Below are 25,973 nucleotides of genomic sequence, written 5' to 3'. Positions count from 1 at the left end.
GGTGTGGTGGCTCACGCCTGTAATCCCAGCACTTTGGGAGGCTGAGGCGGGCAGATCATTTGAGGTCAGGAGTTTGAAACCAGCCTGGCCAACATGGTGAAGTCCCGTCTCTACTAAACATACAAAAATTACTCGGGTGTGGTGTAATCCCAGCTACTCGGGAGGCTGGGGCAGGAAAATTGCTTGAGCCTGGGAAGCAGAGGTTGCAGTAAGCAGAGATTGCACCATTGCACTCCAGCCTGGGCAACAGAGCGAGACTCCATCTCAAAAAAAAAAAAAAGAAAGCTATTGCAGCTCTGGATTTTGCTCTGCCTTCTTGGTGGACCAGGACTCAGGCCCAACCCACATCTCAGCTCCCCAAGGGAAGCCCCCTATGTGAAGGCATTCTGTTTAGAACGATGGCGGGGCTCTGTCCCCCACCCCTCGTGGACAGATGGGGAGACACCCCCATGTGCCTAGACAGAAACAGCCCTGGGCAGACATGCATCCTAGGGAAGGTACACGCTACACTGGGGACTGGGGACAGAGGACGATCCTGGGCAGACATGCATCCTAGGGAAGGCACACACTACACTGGGAACGGGGGACAGAGGACGATCCTGGGACAGCCCTGGGAAGAGTGAAACAAGGACCTCGACAACGAGTATTCTCATCACTACAGGCTTAGGGGGTGACACTGTGAGTTAAGGCACGAGCCAGAGCCTGCTGGGTGAGTTTGGAGAACATCAAATAATCTTGTGGGGTATGAGCTGATTATCTGGGGAGAAAGTGGATAAATGCCTCTTTGGGTTGCAAGCACATGAAGAGTCTTCAGCCAGGCTGAGGGCCTTCGACTTGACTGTAGGCAGTCAGGAGCCGCTGAGTGGGCAGGGAAACAGGGCGCTTGGGTTGTGTTATGGGGTCCATCTGCCACGAAGGGAGCAGTCAGGGCAGCATGAACCAGCATTGCTGCAAGGTGACCCTGAGCACCTACTGTGTGTCAGGCCCTGTCCCAGAGGAAGGACAGAGCTCAGCCAGCTGTGGCAGGCACCAGGCAAGATTTTTATCTAGGCTTGATCACATTTCTTTTCATCTTCATAGAACCATGAAGTAGCCTCATTTTACAGATGGAATTCAGAGGGCTTCAGTAACTTGCCCAAGGCCTCACAGTCAGTGTAGAATCTCTGGCACTTTCCCCACTGCAGTACACTTCTGTACTGTTTTATTTAGCGATGTAAATCTAGAGACCAGGGATAGGAGGAAGTTAAAGGGGTGTTTGGTGGGGGTTATGCAGCAGGAGCCCCTCCCGTGGGCAGCTGTGAAGCCTCCTCTCCTGTCCTCCCCTCTCCTGTCCTCTCCTGTCCTCCCCTCTCCTGTCCTCTCCTCCTCTTCTCCTCCTCCCCTCCTCCCCTCCTCCCCTCCTCCCCTCCTCCCCTCCTCTCCTCCTCTCCTCCTCTCCTCCTCTCCTCCTCTCCTTCTCTTCTCCTCCTCTCCTTCTCCTCTCCTCTTCTCTTCCTCTCCTCTTCCTCTCCTTCTCCTCTCCTCTCTTCCTCCTCTCTCCTCTCCTCTCTTGCTCTCTCCCCAGGGTATGTACATGGGGAACTTAAGAGAAAGTTTGTTGTTTAGTGGTTCCCACTCTACTGGCGTAAAAATCGGTGATAATTCAGAAGGGGCCTGTTGCAGTCTTGGTGACAGTCTTTGCAGTGTACCCAGAGTACTTATGACACCCTCTCCTGGATGCATCGTCTCCATAGAGCACCCTTCTGTGCTGCGGTGACGGCCGGGCCAGCTGGAAGTTGCTCTGGTTGCCCGCAGCCCGCCTTGAGATACTTGACTATGGCAGCGGCTTTCTTAGCTGTGCGTTGCGACATTCAGCATATGAGTGTAGACACCTGGTATTGCTGGGTGAACAGTTCATCATGTGGGTTCTTCCTTAATTGGGCTGCCCTTCCCCTCAATTAGTTCAAGTTTTGACCTTTCTGGAAATGTCGTGTTCCCTGAGCTTTAATCACCACCGTGGGCTGGGCCTGCTGGGCATGGCATTGAGCAGAGGAACGACATCCACACCTTGATGTCTGTGCCGCGGGAGGCACTGGCTGCCTGACTCCCCGGGAGCTCAGCGGGCCCCCCACTGGCCCTCTCCTTTCTCGCCCCCTCCCCGAAGTGGTGGCCCCTTTGTTCTGGGCTCCATCACTGAGGAGAGAAGAGGGCACCTGCATTTACCCATGGCTCACAGTAGGACAAGTACCACGCTGTTGTAGAATCTCATTCAAAGCTCAGAACAGCCCTGTAAAGGCATCACCTCCCCATTCTAAAATGAGGAAACTGAGGCCCAGTAAATGACTCACTCAAAGCCAAACAACCAGTAAGACATTCTGCTTCCTGACTGTATATTATCCTGCACGCAGCAGCCTTCACTCAAAGTGTGACACATCCCCCCCGTGCATTCAGGTGACCTGAGTGGGGATGGAGGATGGAGGCTGCTGTTAAAATGCATTTTCTTGGGCCTTTGCTGAATTCAAATTTTTGAGGATGGAATCTGCATCTTCAATAGGCGTACCCCCATCCCTGCTCCCAGGTGATTCTTTACACACTGGAGTTTGACAACCTGCCCTTGATCCTCTCTTTGGGGAGATCAGAAAAGGAAATTCCACAGCTGGAGATGTTTGAGTCAGAGGCTGCAGGCAAACCCAGCTCTACCCTCCATGGGAAAGGGAAGGACTGCCCTCTAGTTCCAGATAGACTAACTTCCCTGGACTGCCAGACAGATGGCCATTCTGGGAGACAGCAGTTTGACCTGTGTGCTCAGCTGCTGTCCTCTCCACCCTGAGGGACCTTACGGCTTCAGATGTGGGGAGTTCCTCCCATTTGCCTTATAGTTATAAAACGGTTGTTATAAAACGATCCCTCATAACTGCACAGCGTTTTCGTGAGATTTCGTGGGCATGATCTCATCCGAGCCTTCCAACAGCCCTGGGAGGTAGGCACGGCAAGCATGGGAGGCAACTCGGCCCCAGGCACACATGGGTAGGTAATCAGTGGGAAAGTGTCCCTAGCTGCTTCCCTTCCTTCTCCAGGAGAAGTGACTATCACCAACAGGCCCCCCAAGGTCACCAAGCTTGGTCTGTGGCCTTTTGCTTTTTCATACCCACAGAAGGGGTGAAGCTGGGGCTCCTGGCAGGCAACAGCAGCCTATCCCACCCCAGAGTCCTGAGCTCCACGTCAGCAGGGCAAGGGGACGGATGGTGTTGTCTCTCTCTACCCATGCATCTCGGTTTGCGTCCTGCTGTGGAGGATGAATTGGAGGGTAGATGTAAGCAGGAGAGAGCAGTTAGGAAGCTCCTAGAAGCGTGGTAGGAAAGGAGGAGGGTCCAAGCTGGGGTCTGAGCTGAGGCGGTACCAGTGGGGACAGAAAGGATTGACCCTGAGAAGGTGCCCGCGGTGGGGCCTGCTGGATTCAGTGATTGATGGATTTGGTAGGTGGGGAGGAGGAGGAGGCTGGTAGGCCTGGGCTTCTGGCCAGAGTGACTGGGGGGTTGTTGATCTGGGGAGTGCCTGTGTGACTGAGGGACACGTCCAAGCCACAGTCAGCTCTGTGGATGTGGACACCTGGCAGAGCCATGCCGCCTCTAGTCTGGGTCATCCAAACACATGTGGGGTACAGGGGCCAGGTGGAGCCCTCTTGTCATTTTTGTTATCTGACGGTAATTACGGAGTCCAGAAAGACAATTGGAAACGCTGGCAGTTTAACTAAAGCTGGATGGCAGGAGAGGGACATTTGGAGGCTCCCTCCCGGCCTTCACTCCCTGTCCTGCCATCCAGGCAGGATATCGGATGAGGAGACGTTGAGCTCACAAAACACCCCATGAGAAGTCTTACAACATCAGAGGCTGTCTGCCAATGCGCCTGCGATGGCTTATAGAAACTGCTGCCACCTCGAATTAACCTCTCTCCCCAGGCATTGTGCATCAGTAGGTAACCAGGCAAAGGACACCAGGGGTGGGTAGCCAGCTGGAGGGGGCGTGCTTTCCTCCCCCAACAAAATCTGCTTCCCTGTGTTCTGAGCCCATGATGTCCTGTTTTTAAACCCGATTTTCCATCTACACTGGGAGCTTTGAAGTTCGCTCGGTGTGGAGAATCACGTGCTCAGTGAAAGACCCAAGCGGAGAGAGTGGGGAGCTGGTTCCCCTGGGCCTGACGCTGCAGAGCTGAATGTCAAAGCGGGGCCCTCAGAGACCAAAGCGGAGGGTAATTATCACTTCTCCACAACTAGATTGCAGGAGTCAGCCAGCAATTGATTTTTTTTTTCTACTACAGATATTTCATTGTTTAATTGGTAGTGACACAGATGGCTGGCTCGCACCAGGGCGTCACAGTCCGACTCACGAAAGCCAGGCTGTGGGGACTGCTGCCTCTCCCGACATCCTTGGGCAGGTGGGGCTAGGACAGGCCAGCTTCCCTGCTTAATTTTTCAACCACAAAGCAAAAGTAAGCGTTGTGAACCTGAGACATGCTTCTGTGAACCGGTCAAGCTGTCCTCAGCAACATGGGTCCACTCTAAGCTGGATACCTTGGAGTGTTCAGAAATGAGAGGAGGACAGGGAGCTCTGGCCTAGACAGCACGTGGGAGATAAACTATCAGGCGCACTCGGAGATGGCAATCAAGTATCAGAGCCCTGGAAACTGCATTGCTGGTGGAATGAAGCCAGAACTCTGCACGTTGTGTTCAAACTCTTCGTATCCAGCCCATGTACCTTCACCCTTATACCTACCCAAACCTGCCCTGAATTGTGCCAGCCCAGCTGGAGGACTTGAATGTGATTTTTGGTTGGTTGGTTGGCTATTTTGGACCCCAGGTGCAAAATGCTGATTGTGTGCCTTAGTTCACAGCACATTGCCACCAGCGAGCCTTGGAAGGCCTCTTACTTTACCTTTCTCCTTCCACAGGCAGCCACCCTCATGTGTTCAGCATATGTCCTCAGACATCTTTGTATCCTGGAAAAGTGTGCAGTATTATTTTATGTAGTGTGCTGTGCTGTTTTGTTTTGTTTTTTTGAGATGGAGTCTTGCTCTGTTGCCCAGGCTGGAGTGCAGTGGCACTTTCTCAGCTCACTGCAACCTCCACCTCCGGGGTTCAAGCCATTCTCCTTCCTCAGCCTCCCTGGGATTAAAGGTATGTGCTACCATGCCCGGCTAATTTTTGTATTTTTAGTAGAGACGGGTTTCACCACGTTGGCCACCTCTGGTCTCAAACCCTGACCTCAGGTGATCTGCTCACCTCAGCCTTCCAAAGTGCTGGAATTACAGGTGTGAGCCACCGCGCCCGGCCTGTAGTATGTTTTTATTTACATAAATGGTATTAGGCTATAGATCTCACTCTTTAACATTTTCATTTGAACTATCCCTTTTAAAAGAAATTATCCAAGTTACGACACATGGAACTAGTTCGTCGCTTCTGTCTGCTGTAAAATATTCTATCACATTCCTCACATTTTCCTTACCCAGTCTTCTAGAAATAGACATCTAAGTTGTTGCCAGCTCCTTGCTATCCCAAAGAAAGATGCAGAGAACATATTTGTTCTGGCCCCATATAGACCTGTGCAAAGATCCAAGAGATTCCCAGGGGTGCATGGCCAAGAGTGGCTTTTCTGGCTTGTAGCTATGCACATGCTCAAATCCACTAACTTCTGCCTGTTGCTCTACAGAATAGCTGCACCAGTGTTCCCACCCACCAGCAGTGACAAAGGTCCCCCTTCCTCCACCTACCAATATTTTGGATTATCCAATTTTCTGATTTTTCATTAATCTCATAGTTGTAAGGTGGTCTCTTCCTTTCCCTTTTTTTTTTGGAATGGAGTTTTGCTCTTGTCGCCCAGGCTGGAGTGCAATTGTGTGATCTCGGGTCACTGCAACCTCCACCTGGATTCAAGCAATTCTCTTGCCTCAGCCTCCCGAGTAGCTGGGATTACAGGCATGTGCCGCCATGCCCAGCCAATTTTTGTATTTTTAGTAGAGACGGGGTTTTACCATGTTGGCCAGGCTGGTCTCGAACTCCTGACCTCAGGTGATCCATCTGCCTTGGCCTCCCAAAATGTTGGGATTACAGGCATGAGCCACTGCACCCGGCCATCTCTTTGTTTTAATTTGAATTTTTCTGATTACTAATGAAGATTACTTCTTTTGCCTGGTGCAGTGGCTCATGCCTGAAATCCTAGCACTTTGGGAGGCCAAGGCAGGCGGATCACTTGAGGTCAGGAGTTTGAGACGAGCCTGGCCAACATGGTGAAACCCTGTCTCTACTAAAAATACAAAAATTAGATGGGCGTGATGGTGTGCACCTGTAATCCCAGCTACTTGGGAGGCCGAGGCATGAGAATCACTTGAACCTGGGAGGCAGTGGTTGCAGTGAGCTGAGATCGTGCCGCTGCACTCCAGCCTGGATGACAAAGGAGACTCCACCTCAAAAAAAAAAAAAGTCCGGGTGTGGTAGCTCACACCTGTAATCCCAGCACTTTGGGAGGCCAAGGTGAGCGGATCACAAGGTCAGGAGATCGAGACCATCCTGGCTAACACGGTGAAACCCCATCTCTACTAAAAATACAAAAAAAAAAAAAAAATTAGCCAGGCATGGTGGCAGGCATCTGTATTCCCAGCTACTCCGGAGGCTGAGGCAGGAGAATGGCGTGTACCCGGGAGGTGGAGCTTGCAGTGAGCCAAGATCGCACCACTGTACTCCAGCCTGGGCGACACTGCAAGACTCCATTTCAAAAAAAAAAAAAAAAAAAAAAGACAGCTCCTTTTTACATACTTATTAGCATAATTTCATTTTCCTTCATGGTTTGTGCATTTGGGAACTTGAGAGTCTTTCTTACCCCATGTCATGAAGATATTTTCTTGCATTTCGTCAACTCCCTTATTAGTTATATCTTTCACGTTTAAGTACTTAGCCTACCTGAAATTTTCCTTTACATGTGGTGTGAAGTAGGGATGGATTCATCTCTGTTTTTCTCTATGTAGTAAGCCAGTTTTCCCAGTGGCATCTGCTAAAGGGCATTTTTTTTCTCCACTGAGTTGTGATTCTACCTCTATCGTACATAAAGTTTTGTATATGTGTACGTGTATATATGTGTTTGTGTGTATACTTCTGGTCTCACCATTCTTTTCCATTGGTCTATTGGTCAGTTCCTTCCTACTTAAGTAGTACAAGTAGTACAATTCTTATTGCTATGGTTCTGTAGTATGCCTTACTCTCTATAGGACAAGTGTTTCCTTTTAGCTTTTCCTTTTCAAAATCGATGTGGCTATTTGTGGATCTTTATTCTTCTTTATATCTTACAAATATTTGAGTTTCTGAAAAGCATTTACTGAGCTTTTTATGGAATTGCATTGAATTTTATTAATATGGAGAGTATTAGATTTTTTAAATATTAAATCATATTATCTTTTCATGATTTATTGCTTCATTTATTCACATATTTTAAAATGTCCTTTCATAGACTTTCCAGTATTTCTTCCTGAAGGTATTTATTTCCAAATGCCATGTGGTTAGGTTTTAACTCGGAATGGATCTTATTTTCTTTCTTTCTTTCATTCCTTCTTTTGTTTTCTTTTTTTCTTTCTTTTGGTTGATTATTGCTGGAATAGAAGAAGGCTATTGGTTTTCGTAAGTTTTTCCTGGATCTGGCAATTTTGCTGAATTCTCTTATTAATTCTAATTGCTTTTCTGTTTGTTCTACTGGATTTTCTGTGAAAATTGTATTATTCTTAAATACTGGTAGTTTTGTCTCCCCTAATCCTTATGTCTCGTATTTCTTTTCTTTTTTTTCTTTTCTTTTTTTTTTTTTTTTTGTCTTATTGCATTGGTAAGGACCTCCAATACTGTGTTGAACTGTAGTGGTGATAGTATTCTCTGAGACTTAAAGGGAGTACATCATAAGTTTCTCTGTTAAGTAAAATGTTTCATGTGGGTTTTTGGTAGATAGAGCTTATGAGGTTAAGGAAGATCCTTCCTGTTCCTTGTTTTCTAAGAATTATAATCACAAGGAGGGATCTAGCTTTATTGAATACTTTGTAAAATTACTAAGATAAATATGATTTCCTCCTCTCAACCCCATAAATGTTTTAAATTAAAATGATACTATTTCTGATGTTGAGTCACCCTTAACATTCTTAGGATAAACTTTACTTGGTTACGGTATATTTTGTTTGGTTCATTTTTTTAAGTGCACTCTTATGTCATGTGCATTTTCATTTGCATTAGCATGTAATTGGCCTTAATGTTCTTTTTTACCATGTTTACAATTCCTTAAAGTTCTATTATGTCTGTAGTAATTTCTTCTTTTTCATTCAGTATTTTATTTACGTCTCCTCCTTTTTTGTCGGTTTGCCAGAAGTTTGTCTATCTTGTTTAGTCTTTTTAAACAGCCAGTTTTTGATTCAATGTGTCTGAAGTATCTCCTAGCAATCCCATCTCTAGGAAGCAGTGAAATGAAGACCCTGGAGCCACCTAGGACTGAGTTCCTTGCTCTGCCACATGGCAGCTTTATAACTTTGGACATAGGACTATAGCCCCTATGTGTTTACTTCCTCATTTGTAAAGTGGGAATAACCCTTTCGCAAAATAGTTGTGAGGATCAGATTAGAAAATTTACCTAAAGCACAGGAAACAGCCTAGGGTGCACTGAAAGTATTTAGTACGTGTTAATTCCCATCCTCAGTGCCTGTATTAGTCAGGGTTCTCCAGAGAAACAGAACCAACTGGATGGGCATGTTTGTGTGTGTGTAAGAGAGATCCACCGAGAGACAGAGATTGATTGATTTTAAGGAATTGGCTCATGGGATAATGGAGATGCGAGGCCAAAGCCTGCAGGATGGGCTGTCAGGCTGGAGACGCTGGGAAGAGCTGCAGTTGGAGTCCCGAGGCGGTGTGCTGGTGGAATTCCTTCCTGCCCAGGGCGGCTCAGTCTTTCTTCTAAGGCCTTCAGTGGATTGGACAAGACGTACCCACATTACAGAGGGTAATCTGCTTTACTCGAAGTCCAGTGATTTCAATGTTAATCTCATCCAAACAAAACACCCTCATAGAAACATCCAGAATAATGTTTGCCCAGCCAAGCGAACACGTAAAATTAACCAGCACGGTACCTTTGTTTGTGCTGTGCCCTTTCCCTGAAATGCTCCCCTTGCAGGCCCTTGCTAGGCCACGTGACACCTGTACGTAGATTAGAAAAAGGCGACCCTTCCCAGGGCAGACGCAGTTCCCAATCCCCTCCTCAGCCAGTGCCCGTGTGCAGGACACACTTGTGCAAGGCAGCCCACACAACCTCCCTGCTCGATCTTCCTCCTGCTCCTTTCTCTCGGTGCCAAGGGCTTCCCATCCTTCACAGTTCAGCTTCCTTGGTAAAGTCTTTCTTATTCTCCCCTGGCTAGAAGTAATCTCTCCACTCACCCACCCACCCCAACCCCGCATCACATGTCACGCTCTTAAAGGCATTTATCTCATTTATCTCGTGTCTTAGTTATTTTGTGCAAAGGTCTTGTCATTCCACTTGGATTAACCCCCTTGAAATGGCGCCGTAGCTTATTTGTCTTTAGGTCCTCTCTCTGCCTGTGGGGCTCAGAAAGAATTCATTCTCCCTTCATGAGTGATTATCACAGTATCAACCTCAAAGGAAGACGCTGAGGCAAAATTAGCATAGAGAGTTTATTTGGGCCGAGATTTAGGATGGCATCCCGGGACACGCTTCCAGGTTTCCTTGGGGAGGCTCAAGTTTTTAAAGAAAAAAGGATCAGGATTTGGCAGGGTGGGGGGTGGATGGGGGGGCAACCAAAGTCATTGGTCAGGAAGTCTCATTGGTTTACAGAAACAGCGTTGTCAGTGATTGGCTATACATTGTTTCTTTGTTTTCCTTTTTGAGATAGAGTCTCACTCTGTTGCCTAGGCTGGACTGGAATGCAGTGGTGCCATCATGGCTCACTGCAGTCTCAATCTCATGGGCTCAAGCAATCCTCCAGCCTCAGCCTCCCAAGTAGCTGGAACTACAGGCATGCGCCACCATGCCTAGCTAATTTTTGTATTGTAGAGTCAGGGTTTTGCTATGTTGCTGAGGTGGATCTGAAACTCCTGAGCTCAAGCAGCCCTCCTGCCTCAGCCTCCCAAAGTGCTGGGATTATAGGTGTAATCCACTGTGCCCAGCCTACCTTGTTGAACTATGTAATCCACTGTGCCCAGCCTACCTTGTTGAACTGTGTAGCATTTTATGGCTACTTAGAGTCAGTCTAGAGGCCTCATACAGCAAGTGGCTTCAAGCCACTTACTAATAGTAATTATTTAGCTTGAAGGGGAGTGAGACATGACAGCTATTTTATTTTATTTTATTTTATTTTATTTTAAGATGGAGTCTTGCATTGTCCCCCAGGCTGGAGTGCAGTGGCGCAATCTTGGCTCACTGCAACCTCCACCTTCCTAGCTCAATCATTTCTCCTGCTTCAGCCTCCTGAGTAGCTGGGATTACAGGCGCCTGCCACCACTCCCGGCTAATTTTTGTATTTTTAGTAGAGACAGGGTTTCACCATGCTGGCCAAACTGGTCTCAAACTCCTGGCCTCAGGTGATCCATCCACCTCAGCCTCCCAAAGTGTTGGGATTACAGGCGTGAGCCACTGTATCTGGCTGCTATCACATTTTAAGTGCCTCTCTGGGCCTGGTAATTTAAAGGGCCTCTCATTCTTCAGATAAAACAGTTTTTGTTGTTGTTGTTGTTGTTTGTTTGTTTTGTCTTTCTCAAAATGTAAGAGCTGTGAAGAACTTTAAATGGTATTGTGTAGGGCAGGGCACTGGAGTCTTTAGAGTCAGGGTGATGGCAGAGCACACATGTGAAGGTGGTGGCACAACCGTGACGGAGGCTGATTGAGTGCACCTGGTGCCAGGTGGGCACTCGGCACTTTCTTTCTTTTTTTGGGCGGGGGGGATGGAGCCTCACTCTTGTCCCCCAGGCTGGAGTGCAATGGTGCAACCTCAGCTCACTGCAACCTCCGCCTCCTGGGTTGCAATGAGCGATTCTCCTGCCTTAGCTTCCTCCCCAGGAGCTGGGATTACAGGCATCCGCCACCGTGCCTGGCTGATTTTTGTATTTTTAGTAGAGATGGGGTTTCACCATGTTGGCCAGGCTGGTCTCAAAGCCCTGACCTCAAGTGACCCACCCACCTTGGCCTCCCAAAGTGCTGGTATTACAGGCGTGAGCCACCGCGCCCGGCCCTGCACTCAGCACTTTCGTGGTGCATCTCACTTAGTCCTGGGACAACCCTTTGAGATCTAGGTGCAGTTATTAGCTCTATTTTGCAGCCAAAGAAGCTTGGGCAGGCCGTGGCATGGGGATACTAGCCTGGTCTTCCTGACTTTAAGAGTCGGTCCTTTCAGTTGTGAAGGCAAACAGACTTCCTGGACTGTATAGCAGTTACTGTTAACTGAGGACTTATGACTTGCCAGACGTTGTGTTTGCTGCTTGCAAAGTTATCCCTAATCCTCAGGGCAAAAGTGTAAAATACAAGGTATCCTCACTTTGCAGATGAGGAAACAGAGTCTCATTAAGGTTAAGTGACTTGCCTGAGGTCACAAATAGGAAGTGGTGGATCCACAGTTAAAATCTCTCTGACCCCAAAGCCGAGGCCTTTTCCTCAGCATCGCATGCATGGTGTTTGGGCCAATAAGAAAGCCTTCAGCTGGAGTGTGGAGCATGGTTTGTGTAGGAAGCTGGAAGTAGCTGTGGCTGGAAAGGTGGAGCGGCCTCGGGCTGCATAAACCTTGCCTCCAGGGTGGACACTCAGGGCCAATTTTTGTAAATGAAGGGTCCTGAGCAGTGACTTTGATTTGAGGATGGGGTGGTATGGGATGGACACCTGAAGGCCAAGGGAATCCAAGCCAGCAGGAGCTCTGCCTGGATCTGTGCCTGGGGAAGCACAGAGCTTCGCACAGCTGCAAGGCCATCGGCGCATCCAGGCCTGCTGAGAAAGTGATGTTAGAGCAGATCTGTGACTCACAGACATGAGCCCACCCCTGGTATCAGTAATGGCATCTCCTTGTGCCTGCTTGTTTTTCTAGGGTGTCAGGAGCAACTTTCCTCAGCCTCCTAGATCTCCCATGATATGGCTCATTTCATTTCATTTCATTTCAGTTCAGTTCAGTTCATTTTTTTTGAGACAGAGCCTCACTCTATCACCCAGGCTGGAGTACAGTGGCATGGTCTTGGCTCACTGCAACCTCCACCTCCCAGGTTCAAGCAATTCTCCTGCCTCAGCCTCCCCAGCAGCTGGGATTACAGGTGCCCACCACCACGCCTGGGTAATTTTTTTTTTTTTTTTTTTTCGCTCTTGTTGCCCAGGCTGGAGTGCAATGGCACAATCTCAGCTCACTGCAACCTCCGCCTCCGGGTTCAGGCAATTCTCCTGCCTCAGCCTCCTGAGTAGCTGGGATTACAGGTGCCCGTCACCATGCCCAGCCCATTTTTTGTATTTTTGATAGAGGGTTACACCATGTTGGCCAGGCTGGTCTCAAACTCCTGACCTCAGGTGATCCACCTGCCTTGGCCTCCCAAAGTGCTGGGATTACAGGTATGAGCCACCTCACCCAGCCCCGATACAGCTTCTTAAGGGCTGCTAGAAGACCCCCAGGATGGGGAGGTGGGGATTTGTCCAGGAGGAAGTACAAGCACATGGCCTGTACCCCCAGGCCCATCTCCAGGGCTCAGATGTGCTCAAAGGTCAGGAGATGTGAAGCCCCAGGAATGGTGCAGGTGGAGATTTTGGCTCTTGGCCACAAGTGACCCCAGGGCGAGGTGGTCCCGTCTGAGCGGGGCTTGCCACTGTGGGCGTGTAGACACTGCATGCCTCACCAGTGTCCTTCCCCACCCAGGTCATTGCTGTGGTCATGGACCTCTTCACTGATGGTGATATCTTTCAAGACATTGTGGATGTTGCCTGTAAGCGCCGGGTCCCAGTGTACATCATCCTGGACGAGGCGGGAGTGAAGTATTTCCTGGAGATGTGTCAGGACCTACAGCTCACCGACTTCCGGATTCGGGTAAGTTGCACCACTGGGGCGGAAAGTGGTCAGGAGATGAGACAGGGACTACCTCTGCCCCTCCTGTGGCTCTCCCATGCTTCTTCCCTGATTGGGGGCTCAGGTAAACTTCAAGATCTCAACACCTTTCCTTCTGTTGAAAGTCAAGCCTTTAACCTTGGCTTTACTGTTAACTACTGAATCATATGCCCAGTTTCGATTTTATCCCTAGGCTGCTGAGACTGAAGGAGGCAGCTCTGGCCTGGTCCTGGGGTGCTTAGCTTGCAGAATCACTGACTTCAAAGTGAAGGCTGTTGTTCTCTTCCTGGGCCTTTTGAGAACAGGCAGGAACCACCCTGGGCTTGTCCATGCCTAAAGCAAGATTTGGGAACTTCTTCCTGCTCACCAAAGAGGGTTCCCTGTGGAAGGCTGTAGGAAGCAGAGCGTCTAGTGAAGACAGGAGCCTGCAGGCAGGGTCCATAGACAAACGGGCTCTTCCTCTGCAGAAGCAAGGACCTGGCACAGAGGCCGGCCCAACCCAGATGACGGTGCCTTCTACTCTTTCCAACAGAACATCCGTGTCCGCTCTGTGACAGGCGTCGGCTTCTATATGCCCATGGGGAGGATCAAGGGGACCCTGTCATCAAGGTTCCTGATGGTGGATGGTGACAAAGTGGCCACTGGATCTTACAGGTGAGTTGGGCCAGGTCAAAGAAGGGCCCAATCAAGAAGGAGGCCTTGATTCTAGGTAGGTGTTCAGGAAGATGCCAGACTGCAGCCTCCATCATCATGAGTTGTAACTGGTATCGTCTGACGCAATGACAAAGGACAGCTTTCTGCCCAGTCCCTTCCCTCAAACTTCCTGGTTGATGGATTATTCTAGAAGGAGGGTCAACTCTTCCTAGGCATTATGCACTGCCTGCTTTTCATGGTCCATTTGCAGCCAGTTGCATTTTGAGGCTAGTTGTTAGGTAGGACAAGCAGGAAGTGGGATGCACCAGATCTGGAAAGAAACAGGAAGATGTGGTGTGCAGAGAATGTTGCCAGAATTTTAGTTTTTTTTTTTTTTGAGACGGAGTCTTGCTCTGTGGCCCAGGCTGGACTGCAGTGGTGTGATCTCGACTCACAGCAACTTCTGCCTCCCGGATTCAAGCGATTCTCCTGCCTTAGCCTCCCGCCTCAGCCTCCCGAGTAGCTGGGATTACAGGCGCCTACCACCACGCCCAGCTAAATTTTGTATTTTTAGTAGAGACAGGGTTTCACCTGGCCAGGCTGGTCTCGAACTTCTGACGTTAAGTGATCCACCCACCTCAGCTTCCCAAAGTGCTGGGATTACAGATGTGAGCCACCACACCCGGCCTCAGAATTCTGATTTTAAAATAATTTACCAGGAACACGAGAGACTGTATCTGTGTAATATCTGCCCTCCAAGTAAATTAAAATACGGATGACGAGAAGAGAGACCTGAGCACACGAAACAATGAATAGCAGCGTAAGTCCTGTCACATGGTCAGAGTATGGGTTTCTGCAGACACTAAGTGCTTAAAAAAATCAGAAAAGAACCAATACAGAGTAGAATAATATTCATAATAGTGGCAGCTGCAGTTACTATTTTTTAAATGTGTGTTTGTGCCAGGGACTGAGCTAAATGTTTTATATGAGTTACTTCATTTGCGCCTCACAACAACCCTGTGAACATATGTCCTGAGAGCCCCAGCTTACAAGGCACATGAGAATATAAACCAGGTTTGAATGCCTGCCTCACTTCCCATGCTCTTTCCCTGCACCTACTGCCTGCTTGCTTCATTTGAGGCCAAACTCTGGGGAAAGGGAGTCTGCGGGTGGGTGGAGGGAGGCCAGTCCAGCGTGTGGCCCACAAGGAGCCTTCCACCTGCGGCAAGGGTCTGGCCACAGCGGGGGGGTGGGGGGGGGGGCAGGGACAGGGCAAGAGAGAGGCCTGGGCACACGCATCTTGCTTTTCTGTCCCCATGTTCCCAGGTTCACCTGGAGTTCCTCCTACGTGGACAGGAACCTCCTCCTGCTCCTAACAGGGCAGAACGTGGAACCCTTTGACACAGAGTTCCGGGAGCTGTACGCCATCTCCGAGGAGGTGGACTTGTATCGGCAGCTGGGCCTGGCGGGCAGGATTGGCCTCCACTACTCCTCCACTGTGGCTCGAAAGCTCATCAACCCCAAGTACGCCTTGGTGTCAGGCTGCCGCCACCCGCCTGGGGAGATGATGCGCTGGGCTGCCCGGCAACAGCGGGAGGCAGCCGGCAACCCGGAGGGGCAGGAGGATGGCGGCAGCGGTGGCGAGTCGGCCCGGCGCCTGGAGAGCTTCCTGAGAGACCTGGTTACGGTGGAGCAGGTGCTACCCCCTGTGGAGCCCATCCCCTTGGGAGAGCTGAGCCGGAAGGATGGCAGGATGGTCTCTCACACGCACAGAGACCTGAAGCCCAGATCCCGAGAGGCACCCAGCCAAAATGGCATGGGAGAAGCAGCCCGGGGGGAGGCCGCCCCCGCCAGGCGCTTCAGCAGCAGGCTCTTCAGTCGCCGAGCCAAGAGGCCCACGGCGCCCAACGGCATGGCCAGCTCCGTCTCCACTGAGACTGTCCCTGAAGTGGAGTTTCTGACAGGGAAGAGGCCCAACGAGAATTCCAGTGCTGACATCTCAGGTGAGCCCTCTTCCCTCTGGCCTGGTGTCTCCCCAGGCCTCTGGCCCTGGCCCCACATCAGCCCTTACCCAGGAGCACTGCCTCACACCTGCAGAGGAGCAGACTCCATCTGTGGGCACAGAGAGGGCAGGAGCTCTGGGGTTCCGGGGTCCTTGGTTCCCATTCTGGCCTCAGCCTTTAGCTGCCTGGAGGCCTTGGGCAGGTCCCGCAGCTCTGAGTTTCATTTTCCTCTGCTCTGAAAGAAGAGAAGGATTCCAGGCTTGGCATGGAGTGGTCTGAGAGCTTCTGCTACTACTGCTAGAAGGCGTTCAGATCAGCCCTCATGGTAACCCAACAAATCAAATAAGCTGAGAAGCTTTCTCCTTTGTAAGTGAAGAAATGGGGGCTCCGCACAGTGGGGTGCATGGCTGCAACTAGACCCTGGTTCTGAGTTGAGGGCTCTTTCTAGCAAACCTGCTTCCTTGCCAGATCACCTATTGTCAGGATCTCACCTGGTCAGACACACCCCACCCTCCCCTGCACCCTACCAGTGCCCTGACCCACCTTCCTGTCTCTGTGATGGGCAGTCTGACTCAGTTTCTCCATGTCCCTCTGCTGAGTGCCGTCTGCCTGGCTGCTTGTCCCTGGGTGGGATTGTTCCGTGGCAGCATCTTCCTGGGCATCTCTCAGGGATCCCCAAAAGGTCCTGCCTTTATGTCTCTCTCCGCAGCAGTCTCCGGTGATCCCCAAAAGGTCCTGCCTTTATGTCTCTCTCTGCAGCAGTCTCCGGGGATCCCCAAAAGGTCCTGCCTTTATGTCTCTCTCCGCAGCAGTCTCCGGGGATCCCCAAAAGGTCCTGGCCTTTATGTCTCTCTCCGCAGCAGTCTCCGGCGTGGCCTTTCAGGTGGCTGGTGGTGGTGCCTTTCTCATTTCTGCATCCCTGAGTCAGAGGACTTTCCGTGGTGGGATTTCTCCGACCATCACTGTGGAGCCCAGTGATGAGAACTGGGCTCTGGCTGGCAGTGACAGGGTCTGAGGTCTTGTGGGCCCAGTCCAAGGGCTCCCAGGACTCCTGCATTTCTGCACACCAGCTCTGACTGGATTGTGATGGCATGAGAGCAGGGAGCACAAGTGTCGTCCCCTCTGCTGATTCCCCAGCGCTGCTTTGGAGCCTGACACACCCAGTCTGTGCTCAGGAAATGTTGGCTAACTTTGCTTCTTGGAGTTCGAACAGGCCTGGGCGCCTCTGTGGCTGTGGGCACAGTGGGAGCGCCAGGGCGCTCCCTCCATTTGGCCTGGGGATGGTGACTGAGCTGCTGGCCTGCCAGGTCCTGCACAGGCGCTCTCTCTCCCCTTCTGCCCTCACAACCACCTTTCAAGCACAGAGGTGGCAGGTGGCTCGGAGCAGTGAATGAAGTGGTCCCAGGTCACAGGAAGTGGTAGTAAGGCCAGGATTCAAGACCAGGCCTGGGCACAGCCATGGTCTGTCAGGGGAGGGGTGGCTGGCCCCGTCGCTGTTTCTTCTGGGCTCCCTGGCTCCCCTAACACCAGCTGCTGCTGCTGCTGCTGCTGCTGCTCAGTACCTCTGGTTTGGAGGAAGGGTTGCCATGGTGAACACCTGGCAAGGGAGGGCGGGGGAAGAGGGGAAGGAGGGGGAAGCGGGAAGGAGGGGGCAAGCCCTACAGCAGCAAGGGCTGTTTCCCAAGTCCTGAGTGAAGTGGAGTGGAAGCTTTCTCTCCCTTCAGCCTCTCGCCCTGAGGTGCGGTTTCCATGGAAACTCAAAGCCCATTGTCTTGTCCCTTGCCATGCCTTCTGTGTGTCCCTCCGCATCCATGTCCCTGCTCTCACCTCTCGGGTGGTCGCGGCGGCCCTGCCCCTGCTGCCACTGTTTGGTGTCTGCACACGGTGCCCAGGAACCAGCGTTGCAGACATGGACAGGGCCCTCGGGAAGCTCCTCTCCAGGGCACCTGATGCTGGGATAGAGAGAGAGAGGGAAGAGTGAGGGCGAGGGCACAGACAGCCCGGAACCATCACCCCGTTCCTCGTCCATCCTTTAGACAAACACAGAACAGCCGCCTCCGGCAAGGCCTCTGCCCACCTGGGTGGGTCCCCAGTACCTGCAGCCCTGAAATTCACACACCTTTCCTCTTCCCTCGCAAGGCCTGGGGGAGAAGCAGCAGCTCCTCTCCTGTCTTTGGTTGTTTTTGTTTGTTTTTAAGACAATGTCTCGCTGGAGTGCAGTGGTGCGATCACAGCTCACTGCAACCTCAACTTCCCAGCGATTCTCCCACCTCAGCATCCTGAGTAGCTGGGACCACAGGTGTGTGCCACCAAGCCTGGCTAATTTTTTAAATTGTATAAACAGGGTCTCACCATGTTGCCCAGGCTGGTCTCCTGGCCTCAAGTGATCCTCCTACCTCCGGGCCTCCCAAAGCGCTGGGATTATAGGCACAAGCCACTGTGCCTGGCCAGGAGCTCCTCTCCTAAGAGGCCCTTTTTCATGGCCTCCAGCCTCCCACACCAAGTGGGGCTGCTTCAGTGTTTCCCCTCAGGCAGCAGCAACTAAGCAGCCAGGACTGCATGTGTGAGAATGTGGGGCCCGGAGAGCATGGGACTCCCACGGTGGGAATCGGTGAGAACCTGAGCTCCTGCCTTTGGACCCCCACACAGGGCAAGCGTCCCCTTCCCCTGGTAAATGTTCAGAACCTCCCAGAGCAGCTGCCACCTGGCTCTCAGCACGGGACACATTGCTCCCTGTACCCAGGACACATCTGTCCCCTCCCTGGGGCTGTGTCCTCATCTAGAAGAGGAGGGGTTGCACCAGGGAGGGTTTCCGAGGTCCCCTGGAGTTCAGATTCTGCCTCTGTTCTTTCTGTCTCTGCTGCCCTCTTGTCAAGGGAGAACCTGGGTTGATGACAGGTTCTGTCATAAGAGGAAAAATAGAAGAAGCTCAGAGCTGACAGCCTGTAAAATTGCTTGATAAGGAATATATAGTTGTCAAACAGCATGCAAATTTTTGCAAACCCAGGTGTGGCCTTTGGGAGAACCTTAGGGAAGTTGCTTCCTCCTCTGGGCCTGGGGATCCAGCTGGGGGCCACGGGCGCCCAGCGGTTTCAAGGTTCACGGCGCCCTCTAGTGGCAGAAGCTAGGCACCTCTTCCTTCTGCGTCTTCCCTCAGCCCTTACCTGCTGGGAGTGCTCATGTCTTCTTCTGGAGCTTCTGTGCCCTCCATGAGCTCCACACAGGCTCCCTGGGTCAGGGACCCCCAACCTCACAGAACAGCCTCAGTGGAGAGCCTTGGTAAAAATGCAACGAGGCCAGGCGCGGTGGCTCATGCCTGTAATCCCAGTGCTTTGGGAGGCCAAGCTGGGAAGATCACTTGAGCCCAGAAGTTCTAGACCAGCCTGGTCAACATAGCAACACCCTGTCTCTTAAATAAAAATTTTTTTAATTAACTGGGGATAGTGCCATGTGCCTGTAGTCCCAGCTACTTAGGAGGTGGAGGCAGGAGGATCACTTGAACCCGGGAAGTCGAGGCTGCAGTCAGCTGTGATTGAGTCACTGCGCTGCAGTCTGGATGACAGAGAGACCCTGTATCAAAAAAAAGTAAAAGTAATATGAATTTTAAAATGCAACAAACACGCTTTGGGAGGCCAAGGCAGGTAGATCACCTGAGGTCAGGAGTTGGAGACCAGCCTGGCCAACATGGTGAAACCCTGTTTCTACTAAAAATACAAAAATTAGCCGGGCATGGTGGCACAAACCTGTAATCCCAGCTACTTGGGAGGCTGAGGCAGGAGAATTGCTTGAACCCAGGAGGCGGAGGCTGCAGTGAGCTGAGATCGTGCCTCTGTACTCCAGCCTGGGTGACAGAGCAAGACTCCATCTCAAAATAATAATAAAATTTTTAAAGATAAAAATAAAATCCAACAAATAGAGTCTGTACTGCTGGGCGGGGCTTAGGACTCTGCATTTTAAATTAGGGCCCTCATTTTCCAGTGTAGCTTCCCCAGTGTAGAGGGTCCTCAGACCAGCAGACTCCACAACGACTGAGGAGACACAGATGAGGCCCTGCCCTTGGAGTGCTGCCAGCCTAGGGGAGGAGGTCCCCATGCTGTGCCTGAGACCCCACCCAGTTCCCCCAGGGAGATGACTGGGAAATGGCCAACACTTTTGAAGTGGTGAGAGACATGGTGCCATATGCCATCACATGCAACTGGCGTCCTCCTCGCTGCCATCCAGCCTGATGATAGCATCGCACAATGAGACCCCCAAGGTTCGGACAGGCCAGGCCCTGTGTCCATGGCCGCCCAGGGTGGAAAGGGCAGTGTGGTCTCCTGCCTCCCCGGCCTTCTGCAGATGTCATAGCCGTCTCCAGAAGGCTTGGGTCGGCACCGTTTCCCTGCACCTTTAAAGACTGTTTGGGCCGGGCTCGGTGGCTCACGCCTGTAATCCCAGAACTTTTGGAGGCCTAGGCGGGCAGATCACCAGGTCAGGAGATTGAGATCATCTTGGCTAACACGGTGAAATCCCGTCTCTACTAACAATACAAAAATTAGCTGGGCATGGTGGCACTTGCGTGTAGTCCCAGCTACTCAGGAGGCTGAAACAGGATAATCTCTTGAACCTGAGAGGCAGAGGTTACAGTGAGCAGAGATCGCACCACTGCACTCCAGCCTGGGCGACAGAGCAAGATTCTGTCTCAAAAAAAAAACCAAAAAAACAAAAAAAAGTGTTTGGAAGAGCCGGAGCCCCAGATAGAGGACCGACCCTTTCCCCTGGTGTCGTGGGGACTAAGACGAGAGCAGCAACTTGCTTCCCAGAGTGCCTCAGGGTCCTTTCCTGCCCCAGAGCCCCTGGACCTGTGCTTTGCTTCCCAGTTTCTCTGAGGTGACCTGCAGTGACAGTCCCTTTCCAGAACTCTCCTGGGGTCCCTGGATTTATGTGTGGATGGCCCCCTGGCTGGCTGGCAGTGTGATCTGGCTCTGTAGAGCGTGGCTGCTGGGCTTCTGGACTGGGGGACTTGTTCTCCTGTGTCATCCCTTGGGGCTGCAGGTCTCAGATCTCTCTCCTGCTCTTGCTGCATCTGGTGCATCTGCTGCTGTTATTACTGTTATTACTAGGATTGCGCTAAACCCCTAAGTAGCTCGCCATTGCCGTCTCATGCATTTTATTCAGTAAATATGTATCTACGAAGTGTCTGCTCTGTGCCAGGCCCTGCTCTGAGTTCCTGGCACAGCCGTGAACAGAATGAACATAGTTCCTGCTTTTATGGAGCATGTTACCCTGGGCAGAGACCAGGATTGGGGGGGGATGGCCCTTCTATGAAGGGTGTCAGGGAAGGCCTCCCTAACCAAGGAGCCTCAGAGCAAAACTTGAATGGAGGGAGGAGGGCCCTGTGGACAGCCGAGGGAAGACTCTTCCCGATACGGGGAATGCGAAGCCCTGGAACCTGTGCATGAAGCTTGCACATCATTGTCCTTGTCATGGCTTCTGTGTGGGTGACCTCTGCCTCCCTCTCGCCCGCACCACCTTACCTGGCAGCGAACCAGACTGACTGCAGGTCCCGAGTGCCCCAGGCTGCCACCCTCACCCCATGCTTATGTCACACGGCTTCACTCCGCTGAGCGGCCCCTCCTCCCACCCTGCACCCATTTTCAGCTCCACCTTGGTGTCACCTCTGAAGCTCCCAGGCCACGCATACTTTGTAAAAAAGACTATTCTGGCCATTTATACACCTTCCCCGTTCACCTGAGCAGGGCTGACTCCTCACACGTGGTCAACTCCCAATATGTGAGCACTCAGGGAATGACCGGGGACACACAGTTTGTCCTCAAGCCAGGCCAGTTTCTCTGTCCTGTCCGGGGCTAGGAAATGAATTCTGAGTCTAGGTGCTCTCTCCAGGCTTTCACCCTGCCTTACAAAAAAGTGGGGAGCATGGTGCTGGTGAAGACGGGCCCTGCCCCTGCCTTACCCAGGCTTCTCCTGGAGGCAGCCAGCTGGGCGGTGTGCAGGCTTGGGAAGCAGCTACCCCCACCCCCACCCGCCATTCCATGTCCAGCTATACCACTCCCCTGTTTAACGATCCAGAGGTTGATTTGCTTACCTGCCTCCAAAATGCTGCTGCCTCTGGGGAGGAACTGACATCTGCTTAGTGGGCCACGCAAATGAAACCAGCTAAGGAGGGGAAGTGGGGATGGTTGTATCCATTGCAGCAGCGAGTGAGTCTAGGACGGCCGCGTTGCATCCCACTAGCAGAGCCACCCAGACGCGCTTGGCATCACTGCGGAAGGTGACCCCCAGCACCTTGGCCATGGAGCTCTTTGGGTGCAACCTCCTGCCCAAGGGTGGGGGAACACCCTTAATGAGGGTACAGCTGGATTTGTGGTCAGTCCCGAAGAGCTCGTTCAGTCTGCCTGGATGGATGCGGCCTGAGGCCATGGGTCACAGTGCAGTGGGCAGGAGCAGCAGCCTGTGTGGCAGGGGAGGGCTCTAAGTTGCACTCTGTCCGGCGGGTCGTGCTCATGATCCAGGAAAGGAGGCAGACGTGGCCTTAATTAAATTCACAGCTGAAGTGAAACTGGAAGGTTGTGTGAGCACCAGGGAGGCAGCCCTTGCTGTGTGGAGGGGAACTGGCAGGAAATAACACGAGTGCCTTCCACCTGGGGAAAGGCAGCCGGCGCTCTGAGGACATAGCCTCCCCCCTTCAACGCCCGACACCTTGCAGGCCCACAGGTGTCAGGCCTGCCTTGCTACTCCTCCACACTCCCTCCAGAGGTCCGAGAGCAGGAATCCAGCCAAAGGAACCGCAGGCCTCATCTGAGGACTGTAAAGGGAGTGGGAAGGAATGGTAGAGGCCTGGGGAAGAGGAGAAATCAGCTTCTCTGGCTGGAAGGGGGGCAGCTTTGTCTCCCCCTTCCCTCCCTACAGGCAGCGCGTTCCTCTCCATCCTCCCCTCAAAGCCGCGCCCTAAGCAGTGTGACCCATCCCACGGTGGCAGCTCTTGGCCAGCGCCAGCCCTTCCTGAGGCGCCAGTTTTCCTTCTTCCAGCCTAGGAGGCCTGTGGCAGAAGGAGCTGGAACTGGACTGGGAAGGCCAGGTTCCGTCGCTATTGCCGGCTGGCTCTGGGAGCTGTGGACACCTCAGCAGTAGAATGGGGCAGCTGGGGAGGGGAACCGGAGAGAAGGACCACGGTCTTACTTTGCAGGCTGTGGAGCTGCATGTATTAGCTGGTAATGAGCGGCCTCTTGGCGAGACTTTTGTGTATGTGTGTGTGAAGGCAAGTTTATTAGAAAAGTAAAGAAACCAAAAAATGGCTAGTCCTTACACAGAGCAGCCAAGATTTGGAGTTGATAGTTGTCATCATCGATTCTGCAGACTGGATCCTTCCCCCACCTGTCTTTGGTCAGGAGATGGTGGTCACCTTGATGTCCCACCCAGTGGGGCTCCTGCCAAGGCTGCTGGGACAGGCAGAATCTTCCCTTCTGCTTTCCCAGGTGCCCTCTACTGACTTGCTTTCCAGATCAGCAGCTTGGGAAGGAGACAGTGACCCCAGCCCCTCAACTGGAGATGTGGACAGCACACAGGGTAGGGACTGAAGCTGAATCCACCAAGCGTTTCACTTACATCCTTCCCCACCTCTGTCCCTTGCCTCTGCAGGTAAAACAAGTCCCAGTTCTGCCAAGCCCAGCAACTGCGTGATTTCCTGAGCTGCAGGATGGTGGTGGGCAGGACGTGTGGATGTTCACCTGCCCTGCCCTGTGTCGTGGAGAGCTCAGGTCGCACACTGCACCAGTTTGCACATCAGACTCCAACTGGCCTCCTGCCTTGCAGCCTCTGTCCTGGTCTCAGGGACCCTGGATCCCAAATGAGAGGGTCCGAAGCATCTCAGTCACACGCCTCCGCCAGACTGTCGGTGGCTGGGCGGGGGTCAGTGCCACGGCCTCCTTGTTTACATGAAGTGGAAGCATGACCAGTGTCTGCTCGCCTTTGTGCCCCACTCCCTCCGCTGGTCGCCAGATGGGGTGAGGGCCATTCTTTAAACCTTAATGGGGTGGGGTATCTGGAGCAGCCGCAGTGGCTTCTCCTTTCCCAGGCTTCCTGGTGCTTCTGGTTCCCCCCCATTGCTCCCCACCCAAGAGATTGATGGAATAAAAGGGAAGAGGGCGGGACCCTGAGCCTGGGATCCCAAGTTCCAGTCTTGCTCTAGCTGCCGACCTCCAGGTGTAAGGTGCAGCCGGAACTGCAGGGGCACTGGCTACGGTGGTCTTCCTGGCCCTGTCCCTGCAGGCTCCCGAACTAGACTTGAATGAGGGGAAGATCCCGCGGCCTCCCCCAGTGAGGGGCAGAATTTGTTGCTGCTGTTCTGAGAGCACTCATACTGAGGTCTCTTTCCCCGCCCGGTGCCGTCCTGGCAGTCTCAGCGTGAGTGGTCCAGGCCTTCTCGGCTGCTGCCTGCTGCAGACCTAGGTGGGGGTCCTTATAGTGCCTTTACCTGGGACTGTTCCTTCCCTCGGTCAGTAAACTTTGGTTTACAGCCCAAGGCAGGGAGGGGGCTTGGCTGAGAGGGGATTGGGGGTGTGGGAGGCTGGGCCCTGAGGACGGGAGCATTTGCCTTTTTTCCCCCAACTCTAACGGGGTCCTCGGACCCCTTCACCGACCGGGGCTTCCAGGTTACGCTTTGGCCAAAGACGGGCCTTCGCCTCCTGCGAGCGTCAGGCCATTTTTAGGAGCCTGTGCCTCGCCAGAGCAGGTCAGCCTAATTGCCATGAGGCTGGGCCGGGAGACCCAGTAAGCAGTTCCACTCTGCCCTCCCCACTTGGGTGACTGGAGAGGGCCGAGGAGAGTTTGTGAATGGACCTGGGAGAAATTGCCAAACTGCAGACTCTGTGAGCCGGCCCTGCGGGCGGGGCGATGGGGATCCAAGCCCTGTGAAAGAGCCATGGGGCAGACTTTCTTGCCCTCTGACCTCTGAACCAAACTCTCATCCTCTTTCTTTCCGTCTAAAAAACCGCAGGACACTACCAGCACCTGGGGGAGAGGTACAGATGTCTGCAAGGCAGTTGATGTGAGAGCCAGAAAAGGGGCTGCTCTGGCTGGGCTGCAGGAGCCAGGCACTGCTTCTGAGGAAGCGGGAAGTAGGGACCACATGTGGCGGCCATTGAGGAGACTGATCTCTCTGGCAGTGGGGAGGGGAAGGGAAAAGAAGGGTGAGCCTGTCCCCAGGGTCTTCTCTGTTAATCCCAAGGCTGGCTTCTAGGGCGTGTGGAGAAGGGCCTCTGGCCCACCTCCCTGAGCTTTTATGAAGATGAAATGCTTCTGGGAAGTGCTTCCTTAGGTATCAAGGCCAGGCAGTGTGGCACGAACTCATTCTGGAGGGGAGGGAAGGGAGAAGGCAGAGGTGGGGTGTGGGGGTGTTACACCTCAGCTCGAGGGGGACACCTTGAAGGTATGGGACATGAGATGTGTCAATTGCAATGGGACAAAGAGATCACTCTCTGGTGTGGAGGGTGGGTGCCTCTGGGGATGAGGGAGGTGGCCTGGGGAAGGGACTGGCCTCCAAGCAAGTCAGCCAAGGGCATCTGTGCCTCCCTTACCAGAAGAGCAGGCCCTGCTTTGTCCCTTTACCCCCTCTAGACCCAAAGCACACCCAGGTCCCTCCCCTGCCCTGACATCTAATCTGGAAGGATCCTTGATTGGAATCTCCAAGTCACTGAGGCCTTAAGCCAGGCCTTCCTTTCTGCCTCAGTTTCTCCATGTGCCAAGATGGGGTTTTTCACACTTTCTTGGTAGAAATGATGGGGAGACCATATGTTAGAGAGGAAGCAACTTGGCATAGTGGGAAGAGGGCCAGCCACAAGGCAGGAGTGCCCAGGCAGGGTGCGTCTCCCTGCTGGCCCATGTCCTCATCCTCATAGCAGTGTGGACAAGATGGTGTCTGGCCCCACCCGCTCTAAAAGGCTTGAGACAGAAACTGTAGTCCGAGATGGCAAGGATCTTGAACTCACAAAATGCAGCTCTTCATGTTTGCCTGTCTGCCTAGGCACCGGCCCACTCTGTTCTGCCTCTTGGCTTGTCAGCTGTGAGTACGCCTGCCCTCTGTTCCAGCACTTGCACATACTTTGTGAAGTAGTCTCTTACTCATCAAATCTCAAGGGTACATCTGGCCCTCCCAGTTGGATGGCAAGTTCAAGGGTGGATCATGCCCTTGGTCCCTGCACAGCAGCTTCCGCAAGGCTGGTTACATTGGAAGGGCTCTAGGAGGAACAGGATAAAGCAGCACTC

At 52.5% G+C, this 25,973-nt stretch overlaps 1 protein-coding gene across 1 annotated transcript in view; it reads left to right on the top strand.

Annotated features, from left to right (window-relative positions):
- Positions 1-23,872, top strand: part of FAM83F (family with sequence similarity 83 member F) — a 34,770-nt gene extending 10,898 nt beyond the window's left edge. Inside the window, exons 2-5 of the mRNA XM_010379575.2 lie at positions 12,889-13,056; positions 13,607-13,728; positions 15,034-15,710; positions 23,349-23,872. Of these exons, the coding sequence (XP_010377877.1) occupies positions 12,889-13,056; positions 13,607-13,728; positions 15,034-15,710; positions 23,349-23,398 (1,017 nt within the window). The 3' untranslated portion in view covers positions 23,399-23,872. The remainder of the gene's footprint in view (positions 1-12,888; positions 13,057-13,606; positions 13,729-15,033; positions 15,711-23,348) is intronic.
- Positions 23,873-25,973: the final 2,101 nt, after the last annotated feature.

The sequence above is a fragment of the Rhinopithecus roxellana genome, chromosome 13 (genome assembly GCF_007565055.1).
Source record: "Rhinopithecus roxellana isolate Shanxi Qingling chromosome 13, ASM756505v1, whole genome shotgun sequence".
NCBI classification, from domain to species: Eukaryota; Metazoa; Chordata; class Mammalia; order Primates; family Cercopithecidae; genus Rhinopithecus; species Rhinopithecus roxellana.
The sequence above is the reverse complement of the archived record's forward strand: the minus strand, read 5'-3'. Positions and strand labels throughout refer to the sequence as shown.